Below are 19,319 nucleotides of genomic sequence, written 5' to 3'. Positions count from 1 at the left end.
TTTCTAATAGATATGTTTTGCCACATCATTGTTTTAGCTTGTATTTGGTTTTTTGTATTAGTGCTCTATTTTGAGTTTTTGATTTTTTTCCCCTCATTGATTCGTATCCTTCACACTGGAAGCTAATAACTGAGGTTGTTGATAGAGTTCTGTAAAGAGGAAAGTTTATTCAAGTGATACTAACAGATAGTTTAAGTCGTATGAATTAATATTTAATATGCTGTTAGATACCTTTTGCATTGGAAGTTACTGAATATTACTTAATACTGCTGTTGTAATGTGGCGTTTGAGCTATCTCTGATTTCCTACCTAAATATGCTGAAAGAACAATTCAGACTTTGTATTTTCCTAAATATTAATGCCTACACTTTTCGATGCATGCGTTGCAGTGTAAGTACAGTACTTCCTGTAAGAACTATGGGAATCAACTCTAAAACAAAGTGAATTACATTTCAAGATCTCTTTATAGCCTGGACCAGGAAATTCAGCAGCTGAAGCAAAAAATATATGAGGGTGATGGTGGTCAGAAAGGAAGTCATGGAACATTAGAAGAGAGACTCTGCCACGCCACTTCCCCTACCAGCCCAACAAAGCCACAGCCACCTGCTGCTCCACTCGTTGATGACAGGTAGGTAACCTGCATTTCTTCCGTGTTTTGGTAGGTATGCAAACAGTAGCTTTAGAAAAGAAGTGCTTTGAAAGGTCGTTCTGCCAGGGTTGTAATTAAATACTGTAACTGTACTTAAAGCCTAGTCTGGAAATAAAATCAGTTTCCCGTGTTTTACTTTAAATAACCAACTGCCTAATCTGTTGCTCCTGTACAGTTTGTTTTAGGATAGGGGGTTGGAAAACTGTGGGCTAGAATGTATTTAAATTGAGTTTGTGTTTACAGTTACTTGTCTATATGGTACTGCTTTATATACACTTGAAGACAACTAAGTAAATTGTTAACAAAGTTAATTGTCTTAAAAAAATTGTCTTAAGCCTTTTTTAGTAGGGCAGCTGCCTGGTGTCATTTTAAAATCTATTCCCTTTCTTTTCTTTTTACACTTGTAAGTACAGTTGTTAGTATCAACTCTTGGAACATTCCTTCTGTTTGAAGACCAAACCTTTGTTAGCCCAAGTTGCCAATACCGCAAAAGCGATAAAAGCAAACCATTACGTAACTAAAAAAAAAAACGATAAAAGCAAAGCATTGTGTAACTAGAGATGCAACCCCAGCCTTCTATTTCTTCTTCATCGCTCTTACCCTCACTGCCACTTGTATGTAGAGCTTTATGCATAGCAGTGCTTAACCTGTGGTCCATTAAATTGTCTAATTGTGATAACAGATTGTTAACCTTTGCCTGTTAAATGAACACTTGCTCGGGAGTCCATGTTCCTTAAGGAGTGATAAAACTGGTCTAACATTAAGCCTGGCAATTAAGAGTTGTGCAGTATGTAGGGTTCATAAGCATTTCAAAGAGCCCTTTAGCCTGTCTTGATTTTTATCTAAGAATATACTACTTTATTTTTTTCCCCCCACTCTTCTATATCTTGAAGGATAAATGCCTTTATAGAACAAGAAGTGCAGAGAAGGCTCCAGAATATTCATCATAAAGCTGAGGATAATGATGTTAGCCTGTCGTGGTCTGCGGAAAGTTCAAAGGTGAGCAGAAATGGGTAGGATATCCTGACCTTCACTGCACTGTGTGTAACCACTGATTTAGTTTTGTTGTGCAATAATTTTCATGTTTTCCTATGTTTATGTAATTTTAAATTACCAAAAAATAAACAGTAAATCAGGGATATCAGTTTTAGATTTTGAGAATCTCCTCCACCTACTCACCTGCCCAATGACTTTTTTTATGTTGTATTCCATTTGCTTTTGCAGGGAGGACTGTGTAAATGGCAATAGGAAGCTTGCAGATAAAATAAAAATGTTCCTTTTATGTCTGTATAATACACTGATAAAATTCCATCCCGAAGAATGGTAATCGTTGATACTTACAAATAAATGGTCATTTAAAAACTGGTGATTTAATTAATCCAAAGACTGGGTAGATTCACTTCCAAGCCAGTGGTTTAATAAATATCAATAAGAAAATACTTATTTCTGGTTATTAAAAAGAAAAAAAAGTCTCTTCCTATGAGTACTTTTAAACAGACTTAGACAAGAAAGGAACTCTTTTTAATAATCACCTGTACCTTTTTTGTTCTTAGGATAATGAGAGGCTTAATAATGGCACTGTTCAACGCAAGCTGAAGTATGAGGTAGGTCATAATTTGTCAGAATGAAATGGTTGTCTTAAATTATGGCATGCCCTGTAATTAAATTTCTTAATGTTTAGCTGCATAATTAGAATTTTGAATTCACAGCAAGATTAATGGCTAACAGAGACAGCAGTGCATTTTGCCAGCTGGAATTAAAGTGATTTTTTTCAAATTGGGCATAGTTTTTTCCTTATTTGAAAGGTGTGGTGTTATTGCGGATCTTTTCTTCCTTGTGTTGTCATGATTCTTAATTTGGATCAGTATTCCTTTCCTGATTTTTAGAGAGTAAAAACCTTTAATAAGGAGAGATTGTGTGAATTCAGAATACCGCTTCACCTTTTTCACTCACAATAACTACAGTAACGATGCGTATAATATTAGCAAGTAGCATTGGGCACATTTGCCTATGTCATAAAGGATTCATACATGTATTTTTAAACTGAGGCTTAGATGCCTTCCACTGTGTTTTGGTTGCTTAACTTGTGCTTGAAACATGGTTAATTACTTGTCTTGGTAAGTAAATCCTAAATACCTTTATGGATTTAAACCTTAATGGTAGGGCGGCTGCAACACCTGTGATTTGGACTTCTTTGGTCTTTTACACTGTTTTTTTTAAAACCCTGTTGGACTTTTTACACTGTGTTGGACAGCATAGGATTACTTTTTTGTGAACATGTAGAAAATTACTAAAGGGCTTATAAATTTCTAATAATAAATAAATAAATTATAAATTGCCCTTTGATTTTTCCATTGGTTTTCGAGTGAAGCAAATATAAACCAAGTGAAGTGGATGCTGCACAAAGAAAAGGCAGTGGTGGGCTGGGAAGATCAACCATTCCTGAATCAGACCTCAATCACTTCTGTGGGATTTTTCTCTCTAATTTGAGAGTTTGTACTGATTTTGAATGATTGAACAAATCTAATCAAAATCAATCCTCAATTTAAGAAATGTTCAAATTGGAAGATTTTTATAAAGACGTTTCTGTTTTCTTCTTTTGAAATTTTTAACAGAAAAGTCAACAGTGGCAGCCACATTATGGCTTTCCATTTATGTCTAAAGATGGCAATTGTGCTTCTGAGTTGTGTGGAGAAAATACAGGAGCAAGAAACCATAAGAGATGGAAGCCATATACAGAGATGTGGGATTTATTTCCCAGTTCTGGAAGAATCTCCTCCCCTTTTACATCAGTGAAGGCATTTGAGAATGAAAGGAGTAATTCAGAACAGGAGAGCTTTGCCTGTCATTGTGACATTGAAAGTAGTTTAATTCAGTCTAAAAATATTAATACTTTACAAAGTAAGAATGTTCCTTATCAGAATGCGTTATCTACTTCTTTACAAAGTCATGACTTAAATGATGTGGCTTATTCGCTCTGCAACGTTGAAAATTTCAATCATTTTGATGATAAAATAATTACTTATCCGGATTGCGACAGCTCAAGAACTGAATCAGATTGTTCCCACTTGAAACAGCTGTCTCCTGTAGGATCCTTAATGGGTGCAAATGAGCAGGCTGGCTCTAACAGCATATCGTGCCTTCTCTTTTCTCAGTCTAATGTGTGTTCTGAAATAGTAACTTGTAAAGAAAACAGCCCAACTAAGACAGTGCAACCGACAATCAAAGACCAGTCTAGTAATTCTCAGCTTCCAACACAAAAGGCCTCTGATTCGATTTCTTTTAAGTCAGTATCTTCTCATTTTGATGCGAGACCAGGACACACCTCTGGTTTGGGATATCTTTTCAGTAAGCTTTCCTGCCTTTGCAAAGATACCAGTAGTCAGCTGCTCAAAAGTACTGTGGTTTCAAAACAAATCAAGGAGTTGGGAAGTCTGTGTGGCAGAAGTGAGAGGTGTGCACAAGCAGTATCATTAATAAAAGATCTGCCACTTATAAGAAACTTGCAAGTAAATGTATTCAAGTCAGATATGAATAGAGACATGTCCCACCCTACAGATGATGCCAAAGCTCGTACTGAAAACGTTGTTCAGCCTGAATCCCCTGTGCAAGAGTCTATCATGATGCGTGTAAGCACAGAAGTCTCTGACGCCTATGCGAGAAAGCCCTCTGAAGGATTTGCATGCTGTTGTAAAGATGAAGAGCTGGAAAGCAGTCTTGTGTTAAGACAGAAATTTGTGCATTTTCCTGAACTCTTTTTGAAGCTTCAGGTCTGTTCTCTGGAAAAACTGCTGGAATTTTTGACCTGTGCCCTACCTCAAATTTGTATTAGAATGGAGGAGTTGAAAGGTATATATTGGCTCGCTGTTTGCAATTGCAGAAAACCTGATCCACAACCTGCTTGCTTGCTTTTGTTCAGCTCTGTTCTATATGTTGTTGTTTCATCAGTCAAACAAGACATCTGCCAGAGTTCCTTGGCAATGTTTCATGAGGTTCCCATCATCACTGTAGAGGAGATTCAAGTTGGCTTTGCTGGACAGAATATTAGTCTTCTGTGTTCTGCTGAAGACGGTTTACTCACAATATTTACCTATAACAAACATTTCACTCAAAGAATTTGTCATGACCTAATAAGCGTTTTGATTTCAACAACGGATGATGCTGTTTATTTATATCACCAGCTCTTGAAAGACAATTTGATGCAGATTTCACTTGACTGGACATCAGAAGTAAATGACTTAGTTTTTTCAAATGGACTGCGGTTGTCCTGTAAATTTAGAACTGAATTGGCTGATCTGGTTTACTTGCTTCATGAAAATATGGGAAGTATTAAACCTTCATTAGGTGACATTCATGTACTACTGTATGCCTCAGTGAAAGTAGATTGTGCTAATCAAGCTGTGTACAGAGTTCTTGTTCTTACAACTACTCATATAGGTCTCTTAAAGGAAAATAATGTCTTCTATCCCACACCTAACTTTGTGGATGCTTCGTGCCAGCAATCACAATTTGACAGCCTTCAGTTGTGCAGTTTGAATGATATCCGATGTGTAGTTTTGCCAGACAAAGAGGATTTCACAAAAATTGAACTTGTGTTTTCTAGAAGGAGCAAGGCTGGATCTGATTCAGGAACTGGTTTTTCTAAATACTGTGAAAAAGAAATAAATACTCAACTGACAGTCATTCCATCAGTTCTTCAAAGAAGTTTGCATATTCCTTTGGAAATCTGGAAATTAACATTCAGTTCAAGTGAAGAAGCCATTTGGCTTATTATGCATCTGACTAGGTGTTGAAATCCAAATACGTTTAGATACATTCAAAATAAGACGCTAATGAATATTGATAAAATCCTTTTTGATAAAATGATTTTTTATTACTTGACTGCTTGCTTTTTGGGGGTCTGTGATATGCTGTAGATACATTTCCTTGGGAAAGTGAGGAAATTAATGTTGGGTGGATCAGAACTGTAATTACAGCTGTGTCTTCCGATTTCCATTTTGGCTGTGTTTTCTGGCTCCCTCCATCTACTATCTGTCTTCATTAATGTCTTCTCCATTCCTCCTTGATTGCCTTTTCCTTAATCTTTCCGAGTGTCTTTGTTTTTCATGCTTCTCATTTATTTCATGCCCTTGATACCACTTTTTTTTTTTTTTTTTAATTTTCAATTCACTGTATGCTCTTAATACTAAGGAATTTTACAGCTTTTATACTTGCAATTTTGGGAAGAAAAGCATTGACAATTCTTTTCTGCTTCAGAGTTTTTCATTTAAGGATTATTGCCTTCCTGCATTAGAATTCATCACAAGTGCAAAAGCAATTGTGTTTGGCTTATTCTAAGTCTGTTGGCTGAGTTACCATGGATTGATGGATTTGCCATACCTCTTTTCTCCTGGACTTGCCCCCTTTGCCTAGGGTTAGGAGAGTGTAGCCTAGTGAAAGAGAACAAGATCAATGCAGAGAACATCCAATACTCTTTCAAAATTTCCTTTGCCCTTCCTTTTCTTGCAGGGAAGCAACGCATGGCTTTGTCATTCTGATTTATTTTGACCAAATAGTTAACTTGTACTCCTCCACCACAGTCTTTATATTCCCTTGATGTGAGCGTTTAAGGAAAATGTGATGTGAAAATGAGCCTGGTTCAAGGGTGTAAACAGAAGTTGGTTGTACTTTAAATAGCATTTCAACCTTTTGTCATGCTCCTATACCTGTGGTAAGACACGTGGTTTGGGGTTTATCATCTGCATACATGTTTTTCATGCTGTTAAATGGATAGTTAGCCTGACAGATGGAGTAAGTTTAACTGTAGGGTTCTCTCCATGTAGTGTGGCCTGATTTCCTCTTTTTCTGCTTGCTTACTAATGGGGTTGTTGATACTGTGAGACTGCATCCCTTACAGTCTCTTTAATATTACATTCCAAGAAATAATGGAACTGTTGAACGTTAGGAAAACATTTCCATTAATTGATGCTTGCCTTCAGCTTAGTACAAGGTTATTCTTTACCTGTTACCCCATCAGATGTTCAAGTAATAAATAAGCTGTTGTCTCCCATCTCTTGTTTCTTCCCTTGTAGAGGGAGCTGAATACCTTTTGAATCCTGTTGCTTGAATGTGCCATCTGCCTTGTTTGAGGAAGATGGCCCTTGGCAGAAAAAACAGTGGTATCTAATCTGAAATTCTAAATTCTGTAAGCATATTGCCAGTAGAGGTGCAATCTTCTACTAGACAGAGTTAGACTTCAGTCTCTCTACTAGTGTAAGAACATTTTCCATTTGTTCTTACCATATGTTAAAACATGATAATATAACTCACGTGGGATTTAAAAAGAAATAACTTGCATTGGACGAGGAAATTATCTCTGGAAGGATGAACACTGGTTTGCATAGAGAATTATGGTCTTTCTTTTATCATGACAAAACTTTCTAGTATCTTGAGGAAGACCAAAGATGAGCAACATGCGTCATGTTATTTTGAGGTATGTTTTTTGTTTTTAACAAAAAAAGTACACTCAAATATCTCATGGAACGTGTAGTAAACAGGGTAACTATGAGTTGGACATAACCTTGTCTCAGTTCAGTTCAGGAGTGGCTCCTTCGTTGACATCCCCAAGGCGTTTCTTCTGAGCCTTGCTGAACGTCAACTTTGAGTGGCCCTATCTGGGAGGACTCTTAATCAAGGCTGTTAAAGGAAAGTAATTTCTGCAACTAATTCCTTTGCAGATTGTACCCTAAAGTTAAATCTGTACGTGTGTTCCCAATAACATGGTTTTGCTCTTCTGTGTTTGTTTTCAAATCTAACTCAAATATTCTGTGCTTTTATGGAAAAATTACTTCAAAGCAATGTCTTTTATTCTACTGTAAATTAAACATAGAATAGTGATTGATGTTTATGAATATCAAAGCATTATTTAATGTATTAGGGTATATTTTTCACAACGCTTTCAAAATAATTTGAGATTATTTTCCTCTCTGACTATTAGCTGTTTGTAATAGTTATATGAAAATTACCAATAAATTACATGTTGAGAGAGGTGGTTTTGAGAGTGGCTTTATGGTTTTATTGTTGTTTTAAAACAGATTATATTGTTGTCAAGGCAGTGAGCTCCTCTTTCCCCCAAGGAAAAATTGCTTACACTTCTACACTGCAGAAATAAGCTGTAGTTGAAGAACCAGTAATGTGGGGAGAAGTGAAAGAAGGGTAAAATAGAGAGGAGAAAATCTTTGTTGTGTAAACAAATGTCACTAAAAATATTTCCCCATTCAAACACAAACATTTTTTACACTTTCACAAAAAAAAAAAAAGTTTATGGGAAACACCATCTAGATAAAGTCAGTTAATTGGAAATAAAATTCACTTTCTTTGTATTTTCTTTTTCACTACTCTTAATGCTAATGTTAAGGGAAATGACATCGGTGTTTATAGTTGACTCGTAATGAAATAACAAGCTCCCCTTCTCTAGAGCCAGATGAGGATGCCAGAAACCTCTGTAAGAGGCAGCTTTCAGAGAGGCTTTTGTGAATGAGTTTCAAACTTTTCTCCAGTAGGAGCTGGAGAATAGGAATGTGTACTGGAAGTCACCAGGAGTTGCTACAAAGAAACCAAGTGTCTGTGAGCAGAAGTGCGAGCCATTTTCACATTTGGAGATACGTTGGTCAGGACTGACGAATTTTGACCAAGCAACATGTCTTGTGGTAGTTGCTAAAGGACTGAAAATGAATGTTGAGAGTACAGTTATGGATCAAGTGATGAATAGGGTCACTAAATAAAAATACTTGACATGGTCCCAACTTTAAAATGGTAGCTTTTCAATCTTTTTTTGTTACTGCTAATTTACATTTGTCATGGTGCTGTTATACTTTTTTTTAAAGTACAAGTTCATTAAGTTTTCAGACCAGATATGCTCAATTGAAGAAGGGGAGGACTTCCTAAAAGGCATTTTCTGTACTTTATTCACTGTAAATGCTTATGATACTTTTGAGCACAGTCACTGCAAAGCATTAATCTTTTCAGTTGCAAAAATATTTTATATTTGACATCAGAATTACAGATTTCATCTGGTCAGAGGATTGTGCTCTCATTACAAATAACTTTTTAGATCATTGTGTCCCGACCCTGCAAATTTATCATAGTTATCGGTTAATTAGTCAGAATTTAAAGAAAATAATAGGAAACTGTTCTGACAGTGGATTGCTATGTTATCTGTACCTTACTTAATTATAAATGAGTTTGAATTTTTAAAGTCTAAGAGCTTTCTGAATTGCCTAGATCCCTTGCAGCTTTGCATAATATTGTAAACAGGTTTGTTTTATGAAGATATACAAAAAGTATGGCTGACTGTGAAGGCTTGATTAATTTACTTTTTTTTTAAGAGAATTGATATAAAATCTGCTTTCCTTTGTTTTTATATCTAAGCTGAAAATGCCTTTTCAAAGAGAAAATAATATTTTTGAAGACACTTCAGCTTAATTTTTTCCATGCATAACAGAATGCTAGGGCTTGCTTATAAAAGGAGATCCACTTTGTTTTCAAATAATTCCTTCATTTTAGAAATAATTTCTGCCTCCTCCATGCTCTTTTTGTCTGCTCTTCTGGCCAAGAACACTTTCTCATTTTTAGTGAAGTTGTTTTTGTTTTTTTTCCTTATGTAGTGATTTTGGTTTTCCTTTGTTCTCCCTATTTGGTATGCACATGAAAGCGGATGGTCTGTCGTTCACTGGGAGCAAATCCAGATGACCTAAAGGACCCTATTAAAATTAGTATTCCACGCTATGTCCTGTGTGGGCAGGGAAAGGATGAACACTATGAGTTTGAAATAAAGGTAAGTGCTTTTCTGTTGCTTCACATTGTTTGGGTTCTCTGTATATTTTGTACATTTATACAACAGTAGCATGGTCGTAACAATAGAAAAATGCCTTTTGTATAAGACCAAATAGTTCCTAGTTTGCTCTGTCCAACTGTCAGTGTTCACTGTGACGGCATCACAGTTAGTGAAGATAGAAACAGCAGCTGGAAACGCACCTGAGAATCTGGAGATTCCAGAAATCACCTTACTAATTCCAATGAAATGTAGGTTTTGTTCCACAAGTGCAATTGTTGGTTCTTTTTCTGTTGTCCAAGTGGCCTTGGTTAATCAGTTAAATAAGAGAGGTTGTGAGAAGGCATGCACAATACAGGACACTGTAAAGACAGGTATTTTCAAAGTGGATCAATTGTACACAGGAGGTTGGTGGTCCGACTCTTGGAGTGAGCAGTTCCAGATCCGTTGTCAAATAATCCAGTTGAAGGTGTTGCAGAGGTGAGGATTAAATGTAGAATAGTTACAGGAAAGAGCTTTTTTGAGATGTGTGTGTCAGGTATAGAAAATGATTGGACTTGAAATATTTACCTGTAATAATGAAAGCATAATTATAGGTATTTTTCACATATCTGCAACAAAGGCTTTGATTCCTTTCAGTCTGTCTTTGTTGTTCTGATTGTTTCCACCCTGCATTTCCAAGGTCTTGCTTCTCCAAACTGTTACCCATTTCCCCTCTGTTCTAGTGGCTTCCTCCATTGCTCTTCTGCGCAGAAATGCTGGAAAAAAAATGCATATTCATTATGTTTCCTCTGGTATGAAGCCAGTGTTTTTTCAAAGCAAAATGTGAAGTCTAATTGGAAATGTGCTCTCAGTGCATGTGGACATGCAGCATAACTGATGTACATGGCATCAGAGACAGAACTGGCAGCCTTCTTCACTGAATGTACTGCCAGATGCTTTGTTAGCTGGTGCAAGTTGGAGGAGTGACCTGCCCTCATAGTGTGAAGAACCATTTTTGAACTGTGCTCACATTCTCTTTTACAAAGGCTTTTATTAAGATGGGTAACCTTAGCTCTCTTTGTGTTAATTAAATTTTCCTCTTAAATCATACTGCACAATTTGTGGATGTAATACTTCCTTTTGCCTTTTGAACTTTGGATTTTCTGGGGCCAGTGAAAGCCCAGAGCCAAAGAGATGCTGAGAGAAGAGTAAGCACATAAGAAACTTCCCCAAGGACTGTTCTATTCACCAACTGTTTTCAGCACATGGAATTTACTGAACTGGCTAATGGTTAAGGAAGGTAGATAAAGTAAAAATGTGTTTTCTCTTTTTAGTAAGTTGGTGCATTTCTTTTCCCTTAATCTCTAACCCATGTAATCGTCTGCAAAATCTTAGGAGGAAGGGGCAGTAAGTATTTGCAGGAAGACTTGGACTTACCTGGAGGGAAATGTAGTAAAAGAAAAATGTTAGAAGGGGAGTGGGGTTTGTAACCAGGAAGGAACAGGAGGATATATCAAGAAGAGAAGCCAATGCAGATGCAACTAGGCTCCAACAGTTCTGTTGCTTGTGTTTTGTTTCTGTGAAGAGCAGACTTGTGACCTACCCTCAGTAATGGTATGGAATGAATGGATGCTGTAGCTAAGAGCAGTGTGTATGGGATGGCTGTTCTATTCTGTCGTACTTGCCGGTACAATCTTTTGTCTCTGTCCTGTGCCACCTCTAGTCTGCCTTTGAGAGAAACTGCTGCTTAAATAACTGCTTTGATGAACTTCAAAGAAATGGATGACATATGGGGTAGGGAATGGGCTATCACTAATAATTTTATTCCATTGCTGTCAGCTTCCTTAAAGCACTAAATATATTTACTGAAGTTGCTATGGACCTTGGTTTGGCAGTCTTTGGGATGTTTCTTATAGTCATTCCCCTACACAGATCGATCAACTGTTTATGTTTTTTCCTTTACTTTCAGGTCTCTGTATGTCACAGTGGGCTACTTTTGCTGTGGTCAGGATTTGTCTGCAAGCTACAATCCACAGGCCTTTCACAAACTTTTCTATTTTAAACCTTGCCCCTGCAGAGCTCCCAGCTCTACTTTGATCTGTATTAATCTTCAGCAGCTGCTACTGTTATTCTTGGGAAATCAGAACACGTGGAAGAGTGATTTTTTTTCTCTCTTTCTTTCTTAAAAATCAGGAAAACAGGAAGGCAGGGCAGGGAGGAGAAAACGTGTACGTGTTTTTTTCATCCCTTCCTGATGCATCAGTATACAGTGTCAGTTGTGGAAATAATTCCTAATTTCAGCCTCACTTTACTTAGTTCAAGTTTATTTTCAGATAACCTTGTACCAGAATACATGTCAGTCTTGGGGAAGGGCTGGTGTTAATCTTGATTCCTTTGCTAGATCCCAAATAAGCTTTCTTCACCAAGGTTCCTCTTGCTCTTGGGAAAATGGGTAACTGACCTGTTCGCATGTAACAGCACTTTGAGATCTGACAAAGGGTCAAGGGACAATTGAGTTGAATTGTAAGACACTCCACAAACTTTTGAATTCTAGAGGTCTCAGAATTGTTTTCTTCAGCAGATGTTTCTAGTCATTGGGTTTGTAGTTAAATCCTGGCATATTGCTGTACAGAGGAACAAATACAATTAATTTCTATATGGAACAAGTACATAAATTTCTTCTTGTGACATGCAATAGTAAAGATTATTTTCTTTATATGCCAAAAGAGGGAGAGTTCCACTTTTCTTGGCAGCATCATGGTGAGTTCGTAAGTCTTTCAACAGTAACATAGCATCCAAAAATATTTTCTTTTAGTGCAGGTTTGTCCATTGAGACATATATAACATTTGGGAATGGGCCAGCAAAATGGTGTGTCCGCCCAGGTTCTTCCACTGGATACAGATCCTACTTTAGCATGTTGATTGAGTCTCATGAGAACCTATTGGAGGCAATTCAAAATAGAAACAAATCCATATTTATTAGAGTTAAGATAGCACCCTCTGCTTTTGCAGCAAGAGATGTCGTGGAGCTGTTTGTGCTGGTCTGCTGTTAAGTATTCAGTATGAATAGATAAATTTCCAAAAATCTTCCATTTTAAGCGACAGTTTTACATTGTTTTTAAAGACAATAAAGTAGTAACTTAGTCAGGTCTAAACATATTTATGCTAAAGCTGAATTAGAATACCAGTAAACTATTCTTGCATTCTCCCCTTCCTTTCATGCTGTTGCGATACACAGAATACTCACAAGGCCATGCTAGAAACAGTGTGTGGGAAGAGCTTTTGCATCGCTAAGACAGTTGGCATCTTTTACAGACAGTACCTGTGGTTGCGGGTAGTACCTATGGACAGCAAAAGGAGCAGCCAGGCAGCAGGGGAGGAGGAACCCCAGCTCACATAAAAGCACACAGGGTCTCCCAAGAGCAGGTGATGGAAGCAAAGCCTGGAATCAAGCACAACCCTGCAAGGGATCCTCTGACAGGGAAAGAGGGAACGTTTTAGATAAACTTTCACATTTTTATTCAGCTTCCCCTAGTTGTTCCAAGTTCGCTTATTTTATTTATCCTGTTTGATATTCTTTCAAAACTGGCTTTTTCTTGCGTTTCAAAACCTTTCAGTCATCTCTGATGAGTTCCCTGTAGGAGATCTGGGCAGGTGCACCCCAAAGCAGTGTTTTTCTCCCAGTCCAGTCGCAGTTCTGTTCAGCCAAATGCTGTGGTGGGTCTTCTCAAATGTCCATGTTTCTAGTCTTAAGTTTCTTTCTGAGATCAGTGAACTGTTGCAGAATTGGAGTAAAGCAGCAGTGCTCATTGATACCTAGCTCTTAAAGAAAATGATGCATGCCCCATATGTACCTAAATTAGAAAAAAGAAAAAGCCCAGTCTTCCCTTAACTCTATCAGATTAATACCATCAATAATAAACAAAAAAAGGTTGCAAGAAATTTTTAGGCAACCTTTAGATTTTTAGATGCTGTAGTCATAGACAACGTGAGGAACACTTTCAAGTAGGTCCATTTTGAGAAATAGGAATTTTCGCCGTGACTGTAGACAGTTTATCCAGCCCAGATAAGTAAGGTGGCCATTTTCTGGTGGTTTTTTAATTGCTTCAGAATCAGGTGGAATATTCCCTCTCCCAGGTTTTACTTCTATTTGCGTGGGGCAGAAGGGGAAAAAATTCTGTGACGTGGTTTATTTTGTCAGTCACCATGAGAAGGAGACAGGACTGCAGTATCGCCTTTCAAATTTCTAGGTTTTACGTAGGAAATGGTGCACTGAATGAAAAAAACAAAAAAACCCAACAACAAACCAAAAAAACCAAAACAAACCACCACCACCACAACCCCACCACCCCCATAATTCTGAGGCAAGTCTGGGGTCACATAATTGCCCAGATAAGAATATTTTGAAAATCTGTATTACAGATTTACTCAAGCATGTGTTTGGTTTTTTTTAGCAAATTACAAGTGAAAATTAAAGGGCTTTTCAAATTTGCTTTATTTTTCACTGTAAAAAAGATGTGCATATATCCCCATCGCATACTTCAGGAGTATATAGTCTATCATATAGCTTTTTTAAATGAGGGAAAAAAATGCCAGCTGAAACTTGTTGGATCAGCTGTAGGAGTAAAACGCCCTGATCTAGACATGCTGTTGCTATGCCAGGTGCACTGTAATTCTCCTCTTTAGGAGTGGAGTTTTATCCTGTCTGGCCTAACAACATTATTGCTGAGCTTTGGGGACCAGTTAAGATTTTGTTTAGCCTTGAAATTCATTTTCCATCAATAATAGCAGTAGCAACAATAAAATTTTGCAATGCATTACCTGCTAGTCTAATTGCAAGAATTAGGAAAGTAAACAGAGGGTAACAGGGACTGAGTCGGGTCAATCCAAGCTGCCAGAGAATGCTCTAGAGAAAATCCTTCAGTTCTTAGGCAGCACAGATACATGGCTTTGCTCTTCTTCTTGTCTGTCTCTAACAAGTTGTTCATTAAAGTTTGTAGAAGAAAGCTAATAAATAATCGGCTGCAGGCAATTTTGAGTATGGTTGGTCCCGCCATATCACCTAGACAGCTGTCAGATGCACTGCCAACAACATCGCTGGCAAGCTGACATACATGCTCTTCCCCAGGCTGTGTAGCTGGCGGAGTCCTGGATGCCTTGTGCTAGTTGCTCCCCTGAAGGCACGCTTCTGCGGAAAACCCTAGGGAAAAAAAGAGATCACTTTTAAATAAAGATCATGTACGTATGAAATTATCACAGCAAAATTTCCTGACTCGGAGAGATTAAAATGCAGAATTAAAGCAAAAAGAAAGCACGAATGAGTAACATCTTTATTTTATGATTATCCATTGTGCTCTAATGTTTAACTGAAATCACAAAGCCCTTTAAAGTAAATGTTCAGAACAAAATGGTTAATTGGTTGAGATCAGTGTAGTATGCGTATTCCTGAAGTTACATTTTTAGTTAAACCTGCCTATTCATTTTAAATCCATTCACCTGATTTTTAAAGTTAGACACTGTTAACAACTTATTGCATGGATACAGTCCATCATGTAGGTGTCCTAATAGTAGTCAAGCTTATTGGTGACATGAAAGATGAATTTTATCAGAAATAATGAATTTGCATTGTGGAGATGTGGTAGAAGAACCTATGTTTTAATGTTTGTGAAAAGCTTTGAGAAGGCCAGTCTTGTTTACTTACATCTTTTAGTTAAAAACAGAGGTTAAAAAATAGGAAAAAAACCAACCCCAAAACCTGTTTCCTGATGTCATAAGACACAGTATTTTTTGGTTTCTAAAACACTTCACCCAGTTTCCCTGTTGTATACAGCAGCAGAGGCAGTGGGGTGGAGAAGGGTGGGCCAGAGGGGAGTCTGTTGTGAGCATGGGGTAGCAGCTGTCAACAGTGGTGCTTGGGTGTTGGTTCCCTCTGGCTTTGTTACTCGGGTTTGTTTTCCTCCGACTTGGTTATTCTGCTCCATTGCAACTTTCTTTATCTCCATAACTTTCTCATATGCACAGTAGCGAGGGAACTACTTGATAATTCGAAGTCACTTTAAGATTAAAAAGCCTGTGCCTTCATAAATTGTGTTTTATGAAAATGCTTATTTTTGATCTTTGTGCATAAAATCGTAGCTAGGCAGAGGTAGTGTCACACATTAGGCCTGTTAAATTAAAAAAGCAGTGGTCTTCCCAGGTTTAGGCAATGCCAGCTGGCTTTGTCCAGCTCTGCTAGACATGCTTATTCTACCTGCAGCATTGCTTCTTGGTAGCCTTGGACCACTAGAGCAACAGAAAGATTTGGTTGTAAAATCAAAGTCCCCAGTCACAGTACTTTTATGACCCACTTACAGATTTCTTTCATTGCACCTAATTTCAGTGAAAATTTTTGCCCCCTGAAATTTTTGTTGATTTCTCAGTTCCAGGGAGGATTTTGTGAATAACTGGTGGTAAGGTTGGCTTGCCCTCCCCCTTCACTCCTTTTGCTATGCTCTTTATTCACAGGAGTAAGTAATTCTGTAGATTTTAATGAGACTTCCTTTATAAATGGGATGTTCATAAACATATTGATGACACAGACCAAGACTCTTTCAAAGGAATGTCTTCTACTGAAAGCTGGCATATATAATTTTTTACCCTACAAATTGGAACCCTGTTCTATGTGGTTATGAGCTCTTTTTCTGAGGAATGCGTATTTATTAATTGTGTATATGTGTGCGTATATGTATGTGAGACTGTACATTTCTCTGAATGTCTAGAGAGGCCACGCTACGGTTGTGCATTCATTAGTGGAACACCCACTGACTGTAATGCTGAGAGGAATGCTGCACCAAGGAATGATTTGGGATTGGGGATATTTTAATGTCTTTATAGCCTTGTCAAACCACTCTGGAATAAGGCATAAATGCGTTCAGGTTTTCTTGCTTTGCAATCGGTGCTTCTTATTAAGCACAATTCTGCCACTGTAATGACAGAAAAATTAATTTTATAAGTAAACTTACAAAAGCTAGTAGATTTAAAGGAACTGAGAATTTCCCTTATTAATATGATAACCTTGTATCCTGCATGGTTTTTACTGTTGTGTGGCTTTACTTTTGTTTCTTCTTTTTGTATTGTGTGATATAGATAACAGTCCTGGATGAGACCTGGACGGTGTTCAGGCGGTACAGTCGTTTTCGAGAAATGCATAAAACCTTAAAGCTGAAGTACCCAGAGGTAAGTTTTGGTAAAACTACTTTTGCTGAAAAGGGTGGAGGTAGAGACTTGAAAAGTTTTTTTTGAAAGGTGTTTACTCAAAAAGGGGCGTGATTTGAGATTGCCAGCATGGCTTCACCAAGGGCAGGTCCTGCCTGACCAGCCTAGTGGTCTTCTGTGATGGAGTGACTACATCAGTGCACAAGGTAAGAGCTATGGATGTCATCTCTCTGGACTTCTGTAAGGCCTTCAACATGGTCCCTCAAAACATCCTTCTCTAAAAATTGGAGAGATGTGGATTTGATGGGTGGACTATTTGGATGAGGAATTGGTTGGATGGTCACATCCAGAGGGTAGTGGTCAAAGGCTTAATGTCCAGATGGAGACTGGTGACAAGAGGTGTCCCTCGTGGGTCCATATTGGGTCCAGTACTGTTTAATATCTTCTTCAATGACGCAGACAGTGGGATCAGGTGCACCCTCAGCGAGTCTGCAGATGACACCAAGCCCAACCAGTGGTGGGGTTGACACACCTGAGGGACCAGATGCCATCCAGAGCGACCTGGACAAGCTCGAGAAGAGGGTCTGTGTGATGAACCTCCTGAGGTTCAACGAGGCCAAGTGCAGGGTCCTTCACCTGGGTCGGGGCAGCCCCCAGTGTCCATGCAGGCTGGGGTGAAGGGATTGAGAGCAGCCCGGCGGAGGGTACTGGTGCATGAAAAGCTGGACATGACCCAGCAACGTTCCCTCACAGCCCAGAAAGGCAACCATGTCCCGGGCCGCATCAAAAGCAGCGTGGCCGGCAGGTCAAGGGAGGACATTCTCCCCTTCTCCTCCGCTCTGGTGAGACTCCGCCTGGAGTGTTGGCCCCAGCTCTGGAGCCTGAAGCCCAGGGAAGACACGGACCCGTTGCAAAGATGATCAGGGGGCTGGAGCACCTCTCCTCTGAAGACAGGCTGCGAGGGTTGGGGTTATTGAGCCTGGAGAAGAGAAGGCTCCGGGGAGACCTTATTGCAGCCTTCCAGCACCTAAAGGGGGTCTTGTAAGAAAGATGGGGACAACCTTTTAGGCAAGGCCTGTTGCGATAGGATGAGGGGCAATGGCTTTAAAGTGAAAGAGGGCAGATTCAGACTAGATACAAAGCAAAACGTTTTTACAATGCGGGTGGTGAAACACAGGCACAGGTTGCCCAGAGAGGTGGTAGATGTCCCATCCCTGGAAACATTCAAGGTCAGGTTGGACGGGGCTCTGAGCAACCTGATGTCGCTGAAGATGCCCCTGCTTGTTGCAGGCAGGTTAGACTAGATGACCTTTAAATGTCCCATCCAACCCAAAGTGTGCTGTGTTCTATGATTCCTCTCAGCCGTATGCTTCTAGTAAGATTGGCAAGCCCTTCAGCAGTTTAAAACTCCAAGGCTACTAGATACAGGATGGATGTTGCAGTGAAACTGTGCCTCCATGTGTTGCCTCTAGCTATTAATTCCCTTTACTGCTGACTGGCATTGTTCCCTGGTGGTTGCTGCTTTGTTCATTGCAAAATACTTGCAGTCAGATCATGTCATCCTGACAATTCTTCATTTAAAAGAGCAGCGTTGTTCCACAGATACCCTTTTGTAATAGTGGTTTCCAGGTTTCTGCAAAATGGAAAATTGATCTTTCTGACCACCTTGGAGACTCTGGGCATTCAGGATATGAGGAGCTGTGCCTGACAGAGCTTTAGTTCATTGCAGTGAGCATTTGTAGAATTACAGTTCTTGGTTTCTGCATCTAACTTTTAATTATTGACACTTTTCTTCCTTTGTACTTGTCCCCTTGCATATTAGAAGTAATAAATCATTCAAGCAATGGAAATGATTCCGATTTGAGAGTTAGCACGAGAAGCCTGGGCCATATATTCATGGACAATATATTAAAACCATTAATATGCCCAAGAAAGAGAGAGATGCAATAGTGCGAAAGTGCTTTCTTGGTGTTCATAGATGTATTCTTTAAGCTAAAAACTAATTGAGCATGGAACGACCTTGGATTTTAAAGGTTAAAATAAGTAGATTTGTGTTTTGTAGGGATTTTGGGACTAAAGATCGTTCCCATTAGAAAACAGTGTGAAACCAGAAATTGAAACTACCATGCACCAAATATCTAAGGAAAAGTTTTTTGTTTTGTTTTGTTTTTTTTAAAAAAAAAATGAAAAAAAAAGAGAAAATAAAAAGAATAGTTCATCTTTTCTGATTGTCAGAAATTTTTTAAAGGTAAAAATAGATTTTGAATGGAAAATTGAAATGTGCTTTTTCCACAAGTGCTTTTAAAAATATTACTTGTGAATGAACATCAGTATCATATTTTTTATTTGAATGAATTGCCATTTCTTCTTGGATGTTAGAGTTATATTCTATCAGCAGTAATATCCTAATTACATCTAGCTCTTGAAAAAAACAGCTAGGCAGTCATTCAGTTGAAATAGAAAAGGGCTGACTGAATCCCTCTGCAGACTGATCTTCCCCCATTAGGAAAATGTGTTGGAGTAGTCTTTTTCAGAGTCGGTTATTGGTCATGACAGTACGTTGGGAAACAATTGAATTTGGCTTTTACACTTCTGTCAGAGGGGGATCAGCTTCCTTCTTGTATGTAGTAATCAGATTCAGGAGGAATCTGATGTTATCAAAGCCACTATTAATATGTCCCG

General features: G+C 38.4%; 1 protein-coding gene across 6 annotated transcripts in view; it reads left to right on the top strand.

Annotated features, from left to right (window-relative positions):
- The window catches only part of KIF16B (kinesin family member 16B), a 142,159-nt gene that overhangs the window by 85,998 nt on the left and 36,842 nt on the right, over window positions 1-19,319 (top strand). For 2 of the 6 annotated variants that reach the window (XM_055816405.1, XM_055816406.1), the window contains 5 exons: window positions 470-628; window positions 1,543-1,648; window positions 2,203-2,253; window positions 9,342-9,464; window positions 16,569-16,658. In XM_055816405.1, the coding sequence (XP_055672380.1) occupies window positions 470-628; window positions 1,543-1,648; window positions 2,203-2,253; window positions 9,342-9,464; window positions 16,569-16,658 (529 nt within the window). Of the gene's footprint in view, window positions 1-457; window positions 629-1,542; window positions 1,649-2,202; window positions 2,254-3,264; window positions 7,677-9,294; window positions 9,465-16,568; window positions 16,659-19,319 lie in introns of those variants that run through there. The other 4 variants (XM_055816404.1, XM_055816408.1, XM_055816403.1 and 1 more) reach the window with 4 other exon arrangements.

The sequence above is a fragment of the Falco peregrinus genome, chromosome 11 (genome assembly GCF_023634155.1).
Source record: "Falco peregrinus isolate bFalPer1 chromosome 11, bFalPer1.pri, whole genome shotgun sequence".
Classification (NCBI taxonomy): Eukaryota; Metazoa; Chordata; class Aves; order Falconiformes; family Falconidae; genus Falco; species Falco peregrinus.
Note: the sequence above shows the minus strand (reverse complement) of the source record. Positions and strands in the feature narration are given on the sequence as shown.